The sequence below is a fragment of the Homarus americanus genome, unplaced genomic scaffold (assembly GCF_018991925.1).
Source record: "Homarus americanus isolate GMGI-L3 unplaced genomic scaffold, GMGI_Hamer_2.0 scaffold1909, whole genome shotgun sequence".
In the NCBI taxonomy this organism is placed as follows: Eukaryota; Metazoa; Arthropoda; class Malacostraca; order Decapoda; family Nephropidae; genus Homarus; species Homarus americanus.
Genome location: NW_024752372.1, coordinates 242,433 through 258,545, shown reverse-complemented (window position 1 = coordinate 258,545; position 16,113 = coordinate 242,433). Strand labels below are relative to the sequence as shown.

Sequence of the window (16,113 nt, the reverse complement as noted above, 5' to 3'; positions counted from 1 at the left end):
ACAGTCAATGTGGGTAAAATTTATTAGATCACAGTGCGTTTAGGAAGATCTGACCGTAGTCGTAGTGAGGCTGGGCTGAGAGCTGCTCGGAGCACAGCCTGTAGGTGGCCACGATCTTTCTCGACATGCTCCTGGCGGCCACAAACCCGAAGGAGTACAGGGAGATCTCCGCGATAAGTCCGTAGTCTGGCACCATCATGGCCACTGAGCGGAAGAGTGCCTGCAGGAGATAGGGAGGTAGTAGGGAGGGTAAGGGAGGTAGGGAGGACGGAGGAAGGAAGGTAGAGAAGGAGGTGGTAGGGAAGAGGATTAATAAGATAAATTCACCATGGAAATAAATATAAACACAACTTAGTGAATACATAAACTAAGAGAGAGAGAGAGAGAGAGAGAGAGAGAGATGGTCCCAACACTAACGTCTCGTACCTAGACAACCATAACAAACAACATCAGGTAACAGAACTCAGTACCTTGAGGTTATCTGGGAGCTCTGAGCGTCCAGCGTAGCCCGGATTCATGGTGATGAAGACGGCACAGGTGGGGTCGAGACTCACCTGGTGGAGGGATAATTAACCTTGGTATGTTAGGACATTTAGTACAGGTGTCAGCACTGGTCACATTTGAGTATACCTGACGGGGATTTAAAACTATATTGGGAGTTAATATATTAGAATACTGTCATTTGTGTGTGTGTGTGTGTGTGTGTGTGTGTAAACATGTATTCTTATAATTATATAATCTGTGTATATTTCCTAACCTACCCCCCTATATCATTCATATCCATCTTAGCCCCATTATTATCCACCCCTCCCCCCCTTTATTATGCACCCTTTACCCCCTTCTTACCCACCCCTAACTCCCCCACTTCACTTCAGCATGTTGCCTCACCTCTGTGCCCTGTAGAGTGAGGCGAGGGGCTCCTGACTGTAGGCCTCGCTGTAGAGTCAAGATCTGCTGAGCCACGACAGACAACACCTCCAGCTCGATGCGGTTAAACTCGTCGAAACACGTCCAGGCGCCGCACGATGCCAAGCCCTGGTGAGTAGTCCATGGTGAGAGAGAGAGAGAGAGAGAGAGAGAGAGAGAGAGAGAGAGAGAGAGAGAGTGAGTAAGTGAATGAGTGAGAGTGTGTGTGTGTGTGTGAATGAGTGTGTGTGTGTGAATGAGTGAGTGTGTGTGTGTGTGAATGAGTGTGTGAGTGAACAGAGAATAGAGAATGAGTATGTGAAGGTAATAACGTCAATAAGTTGATATCATAACAAACATTTACCTTGAAGAACTTGGCTAAGGAGATGTAGTCTAACCCATCAGAGCAGTTAAAAACGACACACTGCTTGGCTACTGCCTTAGCTAAGTCCTTGGTAGTCTCAGTCTTGCCTGTGCCTGCGGGACCTTCTGGAGCGCCACCTGCAAGCATCACCCACACGTCAAGGCCACAATAACTCACTATTCGCCTCTGCTTCACTGTTGTCACCCGCTATTTGTATGACTTCTCATCATTCACTTTCTATTGCAGTGTTATTTATCATTTTATCACTATTATCTTTTATGAGTCGTCATCATCATCATCATCATCCCTATACACGTGTCATCATGAAGAGGGGAACAGAGGGGTGAAGGAGGGAGGCAAACTAAGGGGCAAACGTCTAGGGGCTGGTGATATGTGGGGCTGGACAGAAGCCAAGGCAACACGTGGTGGTCAGGTGAAGCTCAGGAGAGTGTGTGTGTATGTATATTTATGACAGACCGTGTGAGTAATGGAGGGAGAGAGGGAAGGGGGAGGGAGGGAGGGAGGGAGGGAGGATATATATATATATATATATATATATATATATATATATATATATATATATATATATATATATATATATATATATATATATATATATATATATAAGAAACAAACAACCAGACATACAGACACATGCGCGCACACACCCTCTCTCATTCTCTCTCAGTGCACGTTCAATATTTACTTTAGTTGGATATGAACTGTTCAATCTAGTTCTCTCTCTCTCTCTCTCTCTCTCTCTCTCTCAACAGGTACAGTACCCAGGTTGAGCATGAGGGCTTGGGTGAGGGTGCGGTAACAACGGTCCGTCAGGAGGGTGATGACCAGACGCCCTGTGTTACCCAGGTACTCGTAGCCATAATCCAGCTCGGCGTTGATCATCCGTACCTTCAAGATGTCCTCCTGAGAGAGAGAGAGAGAGAGAGAGAGAGAGAATCATTATCACCAACAACTCCTAAAGTAATGTTCAATGTTTAAATTCGCGTTTTCTTACCTAAGTTCTGTATTTTTCTTATAAACCAAAACCTCGAATCTTTAAGTTCTAAATTCGCGTCGAGCTTTAGTTTTAATGTCTATTCTCTAGCCTAGATCTATGACCTATATTCTGAATTTATGCTTTATAAACCAAGTCTCGTAATTGAGTTCTATGTTTATGTCTCTAAATTATCTCCAAAGTCATAGTTTATGTTTTGATTTGTATGTTCTCTACACCTACTGCTGGAGACGACATCAAGGCTTGGTGTACGTACATGACAAGTTACTCACATGCCAGTAGTAACGGAGCTGTGAGAGCCAGGTGAAGTCAGTCAGGTCTGTCACCTTCTTCTTCATTATCTCGTCCTTCAACACGTCGCGAGCGTGGACGTCCAGCACCACCAAGGCTCCTGCAGTCACGGGTGCAGTGTAATAACTGTCCTTTTTGGTGGTCATGGTGTGTGACATTTATATACCGTCAACACAATCATTTCATCAATAAGTCCTAAGTTGTTTTTCAATATGGAAAGCTACTTAGGGAAGTTACATTCAAGTGAACGTTCGCCTACCATCTGCTCGTGCTGGCTCTCTACATCAAATTAAGCTAATTTAAGTATTCTTAACGTCACGATGAAGAACTTGCTGCTCTGGGGTCTAACACACTAAAGCTTTAATTAATATTGTATTTCCATAAGTTTAATATTCAAGAGTAACAATCTTTAGCTTAGACTCACTCACAACATTAAATATGTATGTGTCACCAGGGAGAAGCAGGGCCCAGGTGGGGACTTACCCAGGGTGGTGCGGTTCTGCTTGGACAGTTGGCCACGCACCAGGCCCACCACCTTCTCGATCTGACTGTTGCACAGCTCGTAGTAAGCCTCCATCTCTCGGGGACCTTCCCTGTGTGAGTGATAGTGTAGCTGACGACACAATACAAAAGCAAGTACATAAATAAGGACCATACCGATGGCAAAAAATTTCAGACAATGAATATCAACGTCAAAAATCCAAACTCTGAAAGGTGGAACTTCTTTCTTTCTCTTTACAGCGAAACATCTCATTACAACATTAGTTACATCCCAAGGGGGAATCTGACAAGAGCTGTGACTGACACCATGCAGCGGGAGACGTGAGTGGTCCAGAAGGTCTGTGAGACGCAGAGCACCGCCTGACCTGGCCACTCCAGCGCCCAGTCCTCCCGCGCCTTCGTTGTGTACGCTTTCATGCACGACTCTACTACCTGCAGAGGACAACCAGGGTAAAATAAGGTTAATGGTGACCTAACTGACCCCCCTTAAAAGTGACAGGGTTTAGGGGTCAGGTGGGGTGTCAGAGGTAGGTTGGGAATACGACCTATCGTCATATCTTGTTACGAAATAATATTTGTCCTCTTTGAAGTAATACACACACACACACACACACACACACACACAATTATGCAACTGTATATTTTCAGCGTTCCGGCTGCCATGCTCTTTCAATAAACCGTTAATTATTACTATTATTACACACACATACTGACACCAACACTCCGTAACCACAAACACTGATCCTCTGTACACACACACACACACACACACCTTCTTGATGCTGGACTTGACACTCGCCTCCAGTTGCACCAACCACTTCTCAACCTGTCCTCTGGCCTTGGCTGTACTGATAATCTGAGTAAGTCCAATGACCTCTCCTTCACTTGACCTCACAGCCACCACCTCCAGATCATCACCAAAGTCTAAAGAGTTGACGCCCTCGAAGCATTTCTTAAGGTGAGGCTGTACTCTGGAATCACGAAAGAAGATACAAGCTCTTAGGGAGACAGGATTCGGAAACCTTGTTGTTGTATGTTTATGACACAGACACCCACTCACCCACCCACCCACCCATCCAGCTCAATCACTCAAATACATAAATAATACCGTTGTTATAACCCCAAAAGATATAGTTGGTATCAGTCATATCCAACATCAACACACCTGCTGGGATCCTTCGTCTCACTGAGAATCTCGAGGAGCTCTTCGTTAGATAGGAAGAAGAACCTGGGGAAGTAGAGACGCTTCTTCTCCAGGTACTCATTCAGGCCTCGTTGGATCAGCTCCAGTAGTTCAGAGGACTTGCGGAGTCTCTCTAGTATCTTGTCCACCTCCAGCACCGACAGGACCCGGGTGTTCTGTCTCACGCTCTTCATGATGTCTTTCCAGGTCTTGTCTACAGTATTGAACCTGGAACCACAAATCTCTCTCTTAGTTGAACCTGGAACCACAGCTATCTTTTTCGGCAATTGGAACCACATTTTTTTTGACAGCTAGAACCACAAATCTCTCTTAAGTCAGCTGGAACCATAAATAGCATCTTATCAAAAAATTTCCGATTCACATGAAAGAAAAGAAAAAAAATGTAGTTACGTGTAGATACAAATACAGATATAAATACACATTAACACAGCTAATAGATACTTGGGTAGATATGTAGAGGTAGGATAGACAGACACACTAAACACGGGTTGTTTTAACAGCACCTGCGTCCCTCTTCAGGCATCTGGGCCATGATATCTGGTGAGCCGAAAATTGGTTCCAGGTAGATCCAGGTTGCTTGTACCCTCAACCACTCGTCCACTACCTCCTGAAGCTGCGCCAGGGTCGTCTCCCAAGCCGCCTGAGGGACACAAGAATCTCGGTAGCCAACTTCTAGGATCATGAAGGAGTGAGTTACGCTAGGGGGTTAGTCTTAGTTCCAACGAGATATTAAATAGAAATATATATTTTTTCTGTGTTAATTACCTGTTCAGTAAAGGTTAAACTAATATACACAGTTAATTAAAATCAATCTGAAGAGAAATTTCTGAAAACCTAAGAAACAACTGAAATAACCTAACCAAATAAAGATCCACACTGGTCTTAATGAAGCGTTCTTATAGATGACAAAACATCCAACCTTAAATTCCAGGAGAGTCGGTGATGAAAGGTTGTCTCGTGAGCCTTCCACCACAACCACCACTACTACCACCACCACAACCACCATTACTACCACCACCACCATACTCACCACCTCCTGCTCGATGGGCTTGATGAAGGGCGAGGACCTCATGGACTGGGTCTTGACGATATGGTCATCTAGGAGGAACTGGATGTCCTCAACAGCCGAGAGCACCCAGGTGTCTGTCTCCCTGTGAGGCTTCAACACCAACTCCATCTCCTGCCACTCACTCTGTCAACCAACACCACACCCTCGAGTCACTACCTGTATGATCCTTCTAAACATATTACTAATTACATCTATCATATATAATTTAATTGTGTACAAAAGTTGACTCTTTTACTTCTGTCCTGTATTCTTAATTACTTAAGGATCTAAAACAATAACAGAAGGCGAGTCAAATATTAACGTGATCTTGATAATTCCCGTCTTCGTTCTTATCCTCCGTGTGAATGTCAACAAAAAGCCTAAAGACGACCATAATTGTTTCCTTCACATACCACAAACACAAGCTGGTCACTTTACCTTCATCTTCTCGAGGTTTCTTTCGAAGACGTGTTCCTTAGAGGCCGCCTCAGACACAGACTCGAATTTGGAGAGGTAGTCCTCGAGGTTGGAGTCAATGAGGCGTTGGAGGGTGGTAGTGGCGTCCGCTCTGCATGGTGTCACAGGTTCAAGGAGCAGGTGAAGGAAGGATATAGTCATTAACTTTATTGGGGTCAAATTCCACAAGAATATAGCATATTTTTTCAGACCTCAGAAACACTCATTTCCCCAAAGGTATTCTAAGCACGATAGAAGAGGACAGGTAAGATACATCACCTGAGGGGGTAACCGACCACCTCTGAGATCTTCTCCCAGTGCCTCTCCTTCAGCCCAGGGTTACCAAGTGTCTGCACCAGCGGTAGGTTCTCCCGGAATACCTCAATCCGCTGTCTCACCTGAGTAACACAGCCAAGGTGGGAGACAGGTTAAAGATGGAGATAACACGAGTAATTACTCAAGACAGACGTAAAATCATCAAGATAACATTATGGAAAGACTCGAGTGTTATCTCTGCCTGCTGTTGGTTGTTGATGAGTAAAACAATATTCAGTTGAAAAAATCGTTGTTCACAAGTTGATACAAACAATAATAATCAGTTACAGTAAAACAAAGATCATTTAATAATATCTTCTCTGTTACTGTTGTTATGAATATGTAAACAGAACTTACCATCAATGTCTGGATTATAATGACGTAAATAAAAGCAGTTATCTATTGTTTACATTTACGAGTCTACCGCAAACACAAAGATGTAAACAAAACAATGATCATCAAACACTACCGCTATGACGACATTCTTGGCGGCGGGGATGTCACCGAAGCCTTTCTCCAGCTTGTACACAGTCCGCCAGGTCGCTGCTACCTCTTGAGCGATGACATCAGGATCGTGAGTGCCTACAGGAGAGTGCAGCCACTCCTCCAGCCGGTCCGCCCACTCCACCCCCACCTCGTACAGCTTCAGGAACGGTGCCAACTTGTCCGACACCTGCAAGAGATATTTAGTTCACATCTACTGAAATATTCTTACCATATGGCCGCCTCGAGTATGTCTTCTTGTTATCAGGTAAACATAATCAGGTAAACAATCAGGTAAACATAATCAGGTAAACAGATGAGCATCGATGACTATGTTTTGTTTACCGTCACAGGACATTGGTTATAAAGCATCAAGATCTTTTAGAAGGTGTGAAATGGTGTCCATATGTTATATAATTTTCTCTATCCTTTAGTTTCAATTTATCTATCCATCTTTCCTTCTATCTACGTATAGAATAGAAAAGGAAGTAGACACATATATTATAAGACAATAGAATGACCTTTATAGCGAATGTAAACAAGATAATTTTTTACCCCCGCGATCCCTGATAAACAGCTGATGATGACGTCACTGTGTTTCTGGTGGCTAGAGTTGCTCCTCAATTTTCCCTTCCTTGAGAGCGAATATTTTTGTCTCAGTTTTATTTTGAAAATATTGATTTGTAGGGAGGGAAGGGAGGGAGAGAAGAGGGAAAGAATGGAGAGAAGGAGGGAAAGAAGGAGGGAATGGAGAAAAGAAGGAGGAAAGGAAGGGAGGAGGGAGGGAAGGCGGGATAAGGAAGAAAGGCTACCCTGGCACCGTCAGCCCCGGCAGCTCGCCAACTAGGTCACTGCATTCGCTCCCTGTCTCACGAACCACTGGTGTAATCACAGTCTCGGGATAATAATAACAGACTTAAATACCACCACTACTACTACCAATACTACTACTACTACTACTACTACTACTACTACTACTACTACTACGAACACTACTATTATTAAGACTACCACTACCAACACTACCATTTTTTTTTGCCTCCAGCCTCCCCCAATAGCCATACCTTGGCCACCATTTTATTACTTTAATATTAACTACTTCTTCTACTGCTACCAACACTACCATTACTACTACTACTGCTACCACTAATGATAAAAATATCACTTCTTCCCAAACCTTAGTTCCGTGGCATCAGTTACCCGTTTCGAGGGTGGGCGGTGAGTGGTGTAGTAACAAGACCCACCTGTTTCCTGACGGGGTAGTGAGTGGTGTTCCAAGACAGTGCCTCCTCCTCCTTGTTGATCTGCTCGATGTAGTTGGCGGCGTGGTCGAGGCGGGAGTGGAGGGACTTGGCCCTTCTCATGTACTCGTGGATCTCGTTGTGGTCACCCAAGGTCTGGAAGTCTTCGAGCTGCACCGCGTACTCCGCCAGCTCCCCCTGGAACTTCTCCCGACGCTCCTGAAGAGGTTGAAGAAGTATATTTAATATCACAACGTGGGGCAATTTATGGACGAGCAAAACTTAACCTACTGTGACTTAACATCATCTAATTTAACCTAACCAAATCAAGCCAAACTTAACCAAACATAACATTTCAAAACCAAACCTAATCCTTGAAGAAACATCAAATACTGTACCCTGAGGTTGGCCTCGTACTCGGCCCTCTTCTCCGTGATGATCTGGAGGTGGATGCGGAAGACCTCTGGCAGACGGATGAACCAAGCGAGTGGCTGAACGGTGTCGCTACACTCCTCAGAACTCAGGGACATGTTCTCAGCCAGGAACTGTGAGGGAGGGGAGGGGGGTTAGTGGTGTGTGTGTGTGTGTGGGACGAGGAATGGAGGGGGGGAGAAAGAGGAGGACCCACTACCTACCTGAAGCTGTGTGTGGAGACTCCAAACGCGGCTCTCCAAGGTCTGCAGCTGGTTCTCCATGATGTTCTCCATGTAAGCCTTGTGTTCCATGAGCTCCAGAGTGTCTCCAGGGGTACTGAGGGCCCTCTCCGTGATCACCTTCAGTTCTCCACACAATCTGGGTCATGGAAGTAGTATATGTGATAACCCAACCCAACCTGACCTAACCCAACCCAACCTGACCTAACCTGACCTGACCTAATAAACTTTTTGTCCATAAACAATATGTCCAACTTTGTATCTGTCCATTTATAAATCTGTCCATGTACCTATCCACCTGTTCCTGACTCTATCTATCCATCCATCCACCAGGAAGGGGAGGAGGACTCACGTGTCGGCGATAGAACAGTACTGCTGGTGTAGGTGAGCCAACATCTCCCTCCGTAGGCTGGTGACCCTTGACACCAGGGAGGCCACCAGCGCCTCACAGTGTACCTCATAGGGCCCCAGCTCCACCACCTGTCGGGACACACCTGCTATTACCTGCTGAACCACCTGGAGTGTAAATTTATCTCATTACTTGTTAAATACATGAAGTGGTTTGAGGTGATGGCCATCTTTTCTTACAGCACACACACACACACACACATATTGTACCAGGTATAAGGTGCAAGTAACCAATCAGCGAACCCCATGCCCTTATACGCGTGGTTTCTTTTGATTATCGCAGGTGGGAGAGGGAAGACTTACCTGTTGGGAGGAGGTGAGGATGTCGGCCCTCAGCACGGAGAACTCAGTCAGCTTGTCGACGTAGGCCTCGAAGGGGTGATCACCAGACATAAACTCCTGCACCTCCTCCTCGGCCTGGGGGAGTGAAGGAGGAGGTGGGAGGCGTCAGGAGTAAAGGAGGAATTGATTACCCAGTGGTTATGAGAGAGAGAGAGAGAGAGAGAGAGAGAGAGAGAGAGAGAGAGAGAGAGAGAGTTACTTAATAAACTGAACCACACACCTATCAATACGCACAGAAAATAAATAACTTTGAATTATAACATCTTACTCCTCGCCCACACCCCCCCCCCCCAACTCGCCTCACCTCGCCCTCCCGCCTCGCCTCACCTCGCCACTGATGAGAGAGTTGTACTTGTGGTAGCGGGTGGCGTGGTGGGTCGGTGCTTCGTTGGAATCTGAGATCTCCTTCAATACCTGTTGCCTGAGTCGCCCCACTACCTCCTGCTCCACCACTGGCTGTAGGAAAACACCTCTCGTCACACACAGGTAATATTAATGTTCTTGTTCATCTCTATATACGAGTATCTATATATTATATCTGTGATTCTTGGGATAACTCCGACAATTTACTCCATCAATATTAATCTAATAAACAAAAGGTGACTGTATCAATGAGTTCACCTGACCCATGAGGAGACAGGTAAGGAAGAAGACCCACCGTGATATTGCCTTGGCGTCCCTCCCACTCAGCGAAGAGTTTGGTCTCCAGGCGAGGCACAGACATACTCAGTTCTATCATCTTGTTGTAGAGGGAGAGCAGTGACGTCTCCACCTCCGAGAATGTGGGTTTGATGATCACCTGAGAGGCAAAAGGAATTTATTTTATTTAATAGAGGATTTATCGTTTAAGGTCATCGATATTGTCTGAGCGCTTGTTGCACCGACTCATATAGGTGACAACAACTCTTCCTCACGGGGAACTAACAAATGCCAAGGTCTCCTCTTGGCCACACTCCAGGGGTTACTAACCTGTTTACCATTCAACAGAAGGTGCAGCTTTAACACCATCGGTTTCTTTGGGTGTCCACTAGAGCCAGCCTGAGGAGGTATGGCGTCCTCGTCCCCACCACTGTCCTGACGTCCTGCTGCCTTACCCTCGGCCTTCGTGTCGTTGGAGGCTCCCTCAGATCCCTCACCGACAGATTCTCCCAAACCCTCATCTGTTGTGGCGTCTTCACCCCGGGTACTGCCGCTCCCTGACGCTGCTGATTTAAGTGGTGGTCGTCCTGTATTGAATTATAAAATAACAATAACAAACGTGCAAAGAAGAAACAGAAGCAACAAAAGATAAACCGATGATTGTAAACAAGGACAGGAGAGGGACATTGAGCTCATTGAGAGACAATATTAAGAGAACACTGAGTTACCTGACGTAGGCTCCTTCACCCAGAGTCCAATGGAGGCTGGGTCGAGAAGGTTTGGCTGGGAGCCGCAGAGGGAAGCGGTGCAGAAGAAGAGGGAGAGAAGACAGAGAGACTGGAGATTATGGGTCATGATGGTGACGGCGGCGTTGCAGAAGGAGGATAGTCTTGCAGGCTGACTGAACCCCGGCATCTGGCCACGCTGGAACCCCTGATAAACACAGACACCAGATTATAACTCGCTATGTTTCGGAAGGTATGAAGATATATGTGAACAGTCCACGCCACTTATAGACCATACAGACTGGCAGCATAACAGGTACAAGGGGCCTACTAGTGTACAGTAGCTAAAGCAACTATCTGTGCATACTTTGTGGGAAACAATAAGAGACTATGGACGATAAATTTTGGTATATGAAGGCTGTCACTAGTCACACGTAAAATTTCGGAGCACATCGACCCCCACCTGCACAGATAGTTGTTTTAGCTACTGTAAAAGGGGCCTACCAGGTACAAGGTGGCTTACCAGGTAAAAGGGGACTAACAAGTACAAGGGACCTGCCATGTACAAAGAACCCACCACATACAAAGGACCTACCACGTACAAGGGACCTGCCACGTACAAGGACCTACCACGTACAAGGGACCTGCCACGTACAAGGACCTACCACGTACAAGGGACCTGCCACGTACAAGGACCTACCACGTACAAGGGACCTGCCACGTACAAGGACCTACCACGTACAGGAGTTCAACTGACTGTTTACATCTGGAGATCGAGGTACTATTTTCAGCCTTCGTCAGGAGGGATTCGACTACACACACACCTTCAGGTCTTGGCTGCTACTGGCGTGAACAGTGAAGGAGGAGTCTAATGGTATAAGTAATCGTGGATGTGGTTGCTGATTGCTTAATTAGGTAGTTTGGAGAGTAATTGCCTCGTTCGAAAGTTCTAAATGATTATCCCTTGTGTTTGTTTGTATTCACTCTATATATGAATTAAGTTAATGATCATTGACGTTAACATTTAAGTGAAGATAACATCCCCTAATATTTACTCTGACCTGACCTGACCTGACCTGATTGAAGGGATGAAGATTGAATGCTTTTTGCTTGTAAGAAAAACAAATCCTAGAAAGAATAATGCCTCTCAAATTTGGGGGAGACTTAACGATACAGAAGAGAGACACGGAGGAAGAGACTAAGAGATGAAATAGAGAGATAAGAAGAAGTAGTATCAAACCTTGTAGAAGATTGTTTGGATCTGTGTGAACCAGAGGGCGAGGGTGTCGTTAGTGTGGTCCAGCTGATCTCCAACACTAGCCATAAACTCCTCCAACTCCAGACTGCACTTACCCTCCATCACCCTCACCACCTCCACCAGACGTAGCCCACTGTAACGACGAAGGAGAGTGAGAAGAGAGAAAAAACAGAGAACAACCTACTGAGAGATGAAGAACAGATTAAATACGATGTTGTAAATTTTAAAAGATGTTATGTATTTGTATATGTCTGTAAAACCAATTAATTCCTCAGGTAAGTCCTACAGGTGGTTCTCGAGGCTCACCTGTATTCACGGTACCACAGCTCCAGCGCCTGCAACATGCATGGGTTCAGCAGATGGAGGTTTTTCCTGATGTAGTTCTTGGATGGCCCCCACGACTCCAGCGCCAGACGGGAGGACGTCACCTGCAACACCCCCAACAGGTGAGCTCATAATTCATGTATCCTATAATCTAATGGCTTGAGTGTTAAAAAAGATCCTGAAGTGAAGGATTTTATCTACAATTACCGGCTTATCATCCTTCTATCGGCCCTGGGATAATAAAAGTGATCTTGAGGTGATACTAAGGATGCTGTGGCGCCCCTGTATCACCCAGGAAGGAGTGCAGTTGTGATCACCTTCTGGTCATTTTGGTTAGAATAAAAGGCGGAAGACGCTGTTAGAGAGTTCTCCTTACCTCACCAGGAAGTTGTGGTCGAGGGCGAGGTTTGCCAGAGTGGAGGACGAAGTCGACGGCGACCTTCCTCATATTGTGCTCGTAGTCTCTCTGTAACTGCTGTATGAGGCTCTGACACGTCCCCATCTGATTCCTGATGAGAAAACACACAAACAACACAAATTAGCAACTGAAGCCCTTACCTGATAAACCTGTTACAACACAAGTTATTTTGCAATTTTAACCCAGCAGGTATTTAACTAAGCTGGTGTAGCCATCACTAACATGCCACTGACCTGAGGTGTTTAGGGACGAGGCTGAGGATAGCGGAGACCCACGACCTCTGGAAGGGGCTGGAGCGCATGGAGAGGCCCCTGGTGATGAAGTAGTGGTAGCGCCGCTCCAGCTGGGCTCGGCAGCTCTTGGTCTGACACTCATCCGTCTTGAGGAGCTTCACAAGCGTCCGTCGGAACTCCTGTCGGTTCTCAAGCATCTCCAGGTAACTCGCCTTCTTCCTGGCCTGTACACACAACACAATATTTACTTAGTGGCGTAAACTTCCCACAAGATGAAGCATCTCACTCGGTGTGATCTTAATAACAAAACAAGCCTCGATTTTAACAACACAAACAAGTAAACTGTTCCTTATGGCCCCCTGCCTCCACTAGGTCGCCGCCCTTACCGGAGGTCTCTCAGCCCCGGCGATGAAGCGGCGTCTCTCCCTCATAATGGCTGACTGGTGCCTCTTGATCTTCCTGGTGAGTTCCTTAGTGGTGAGCGGGCGTCTTATCTTGAAGGTGTTGGACTCCTCGCTCGCCTCTGAGTCCTGCTGCTGCATGTACACCTGGTGGGGCCCCTCCATACCCAGCATCCCTCCCCTGTGGTCATTAGACAGAGAGCCGCTGTGGTGAAGGTCGTGATGGGAGGCGGCGCCCCTACTGCTGGTGGTGGTGGGGGATTCTTTGATGGCTGTGGAGAGGAGACATATTTCAGGGGACGGATTAATTATCAAAGTATTCCAATATATTAAATCAACGTACTTAGCAAATCTACAGTTTCAGAATAATGGCCATTTGTGTACAGTCGGTGATGGCTGGCTGTGTACCATAGAGGGGCGAAGGGAATCCCCTGTTGAGGGCCAGATCAGGGGCGGTGTGGAGGCCCAGGTGTGACAGAGCCTCCAGACGACGACGGTGACGGAGACGCTCCTGGTCGTGTCCGCTGGTCCCTGCCAGGCGGAAGGTGGCCTAGTGTGTGGGGGGGCTAAGTTGTGTGTTAACAGTATCTGCTGAGAGTTTACTGGAGATTAATCTAGATAAGTAAATGTACCACCAGAATCTATTTACTAACTGTATATTTATTAACACATTGAACTAATAAACTAACATCTAAAACTACGGAATTTGATACTGTGGCAAAATACGTAACAGTATTCATCGCTATTTTAGTATATATTTGTGTGTGTGTGTATGTACGGTGTGTATGTACGGTGTGTGTGTGTGTGTGTGTAGACAACATCATACACTACAATGCTACACAGTTCCTGGAGGCGGTAAGACTCGGGTGTGGGTGAGGACCCACCATACGGGGGCGCGCTGGTAAGAGGCGCTGGTCACTGGCGTCTTGGGTGAGGCTGCCTTTGCTCGACCTCCTGCCCCGCCTCGCCCCGCCCCGCAGCCTCCCTTCCCCAGATATCCTGCCCCCTGTAGCACCATCCCCCGGAGCGCCTCGTTGGTACTGTCCTCCGTGGTGTCCTACGGCCGTATCCTGCGTAGGAATTAATGTTACGTGTCACATTTGACCTTCATTACAGGTGGATATGTTATGGACACCCTGGCTCTACTGGCCTCAGGGACCAAAAACTGAGGTGTTAAGTCACCTTTACTCGGCAGGTGAAGTGCATTATTGATTAGTCTGAAAGGTAGAACGTGTAAATTCGTTACTAACTGAAAGTGAACTCAGTTAAAACGACAACCTGCCTGAAGGAGGTAAAGAACTCTGCAGGAGTTCAGGTCAACATGAGAGTGTGAGACTTACACTCAAGTGGAGGGTGAGGGTCGGAGGCGGCGCCCTGGCTGCTGCCGTTGCTGTAGAGGACCTGCCTGCTGTGGCGGGGCGACTCCCGCTGCTGCTCCTCCTGCTCTCAAGGCCGCCCTGAGACGGCCTCCTGTTGGCCGGGTTGTGGGGCGCCACCCGTACATCCATCTGCAGGACTCCAACAGACACAGGTGAAGGACACAATGATAATAGATACTTCGACACAAACACGATGACACGAAGACACAAACACACGGGCTTCGGAGAAGTCTTATACCATGGCTTACAGACTTCCTCAGTGACCGACGCCAAGCTGTACGCTTCCGAGGGGCTGTCTCCACCTTTCAGTCACTCACCTGTGGCGTCCCCCAAGGCACCAAGATGGGACCACTCTGCTTCCTTATGCTCATCAATGATGCCCTAAGAGAAACCCCTGCTCGCTGGAAATATGTCGACGACTCCACCATTGGGATCAGCGTCAACAATTCTGCTCCCAACTATACCGCCCTTCAGGATTTATTGAACAGTCTCCAAAACTGGGCCACCAACAACCATGTCACCATCAATCATACCAAGACCATGGTTATGCACATCAACCTCTCCTCCGACATTGTCCCACCTCCTTCCATTACTTTAGGTCCGAACACACTCCAGGTTGTAGATTCCACGAAGCTCCTCGGCGTCACCATAGACAACAAACTAAATTGGAAACCACACGTCAGTGAAGTTGTCAAATCCTCCAGTTTCCGTCTCCACCTCCTCCGCCGACTCAAGTCCCTCGGAGTTCCTGCACCCGAGCTCCTCAGTGTTTACACAACATTCATACTTCCCAAGCTCACTTATGCCTCCCCTACCTGGTCTTCCTCCCTAAATGCCACACAACGTAAACACCTAGAAAAAGTGCAAAAGAGGGCATGCAAGATTATTCTCTCCCCTTCCTACTCCACATATCAAGAAGCGCTCAACACACTGACCCTTTCGACTCTCACTGACCATCACCACGACCTCATCTGCAAATTTGGTAAGAAGCTTCTACCATCCTCGACACCGGCTCCTACTACCATCTGAGATCCCTAGCCCGAGAATTGCTGTTCGACACCACAATCGCATCCAACCCATACGTGCACGAACTGATCGCTATAAGAACAGCCCAGTCCCAACCATTGTAAAAATTATCAATAACTTGTAATAAACCAGTGTATTCACTCCCAGTAAATACTACTTCTTGCACTGTCACTATGTTGAAATGCCCTGTAGTTTGAGCTTTTCCCCACCTAGTTATTATATATCTTATTTGTGTCACTTATGTTACTTGTATATTATTTGTAATTCGTAACCCATTCCCCAAATATGTAACTGTATATTTTCAGCCTTCTGGCTGCCAAGCTCTTTCAATAAACCGTTAATTATTATTATTATTATTACATGGACACAAACACGAGGTCACAAACACGAGGTCACAAACACGAGGACACAAACACGAGGTCACAAACACGAGGACACAAACACTAACTGGGCCCTTAACTCATGAGACATAAAGGCAAGCAT

The 16,113-nt window shown here is 46.5% G+C and overlaps 1 protein-coding gene across 1 annotated transcript in view; it reads right to left on the bottom strand.

Moving 5' to 3' along the window:
* Positions 1 to 14,179, bottom strand: part of LOC121855072 (dynein axonemal heavy chain 7-like) — a 39,434-nt gene extending 25,255 nt beyond the window's left edge. The window contains 31 exon segments of the mRNA XM_042349897.1: positions 33 to 220; positions 471 to 554; positions 889 to 1,035; positions 1,271 to 1,407; positions 2,053 to 2,194; positions 2,558 to 2,676; positions 3,060 to 3,169; positions 3,382 to 3,509; positions 3,850 to 4,048; positions 4,243 to 4,488; positions 4,785 to 4,921; positions 5,312 to 5,473; positions 5,768 to 5,897; positions 6,065 to 6,183; positions 6,570 to 6,773; positions 7,828 to 8,043; positions 8,223 to 8,369; positions 8,460 to 8,616; positions 8,830 to 8,993; positions 9,144 to 9,302; positions 9,555 to 9,683; positions 9,886 to 10,026; positions 10,197 to 10,453; positions 10,595 to 10,799; positions 11,832 to 11,982; positions 12,156 to 12,277; positions 12,550 to 12,682; positions 12,825 to 13,048; positions 13,211 to 13,497; positions 13,634 to 13,775; positions 14,110 to 14,179. Of these exon segments, the coding sequence (XP_042205831.1) occupies positions 33 to 220; positions 471 to 554; positions 889 to 1,035; positions 1,271 to 1,407; positions 2,053 to 2,194; positions 2,558 to 2,676; positions 3,060 to 3,169; positions 3,382 to 3,509; positions 3,850 to 4,048; positions 4,243 to 4,488; positions 4,785 to 4,921; positions 5,312 to 5,473; positions 5,768 to 5,897; positions 6,065 to 6,183; positions 6,570 to 6,773; positions 7,828 to 8,043; positions 8,223 to 8,369; positions 8,460 to 8,616; positions 8,830 to 8,993; positions 9,144 to 9,302; positions 9,555 to 9,683; positions 9,886 to 10,026; positions 10,197 to 10,453; positions 10,595 to 10,799; positions 11,832 to 11,982; positions 12,156 to 12,277; positions 12,550 to 12,682; positions 12,825 to 13,048; positions 13,211 to 13,497; positions 13,634 to 13,775; positions 14,110 to 14,112 (4,889 nt within the window). The 5' untranslated portion in view covers positions 14,113 to 14,179.
* Positions 14,180 to 16,113: the final 1,934 nt, after the last annotated feature.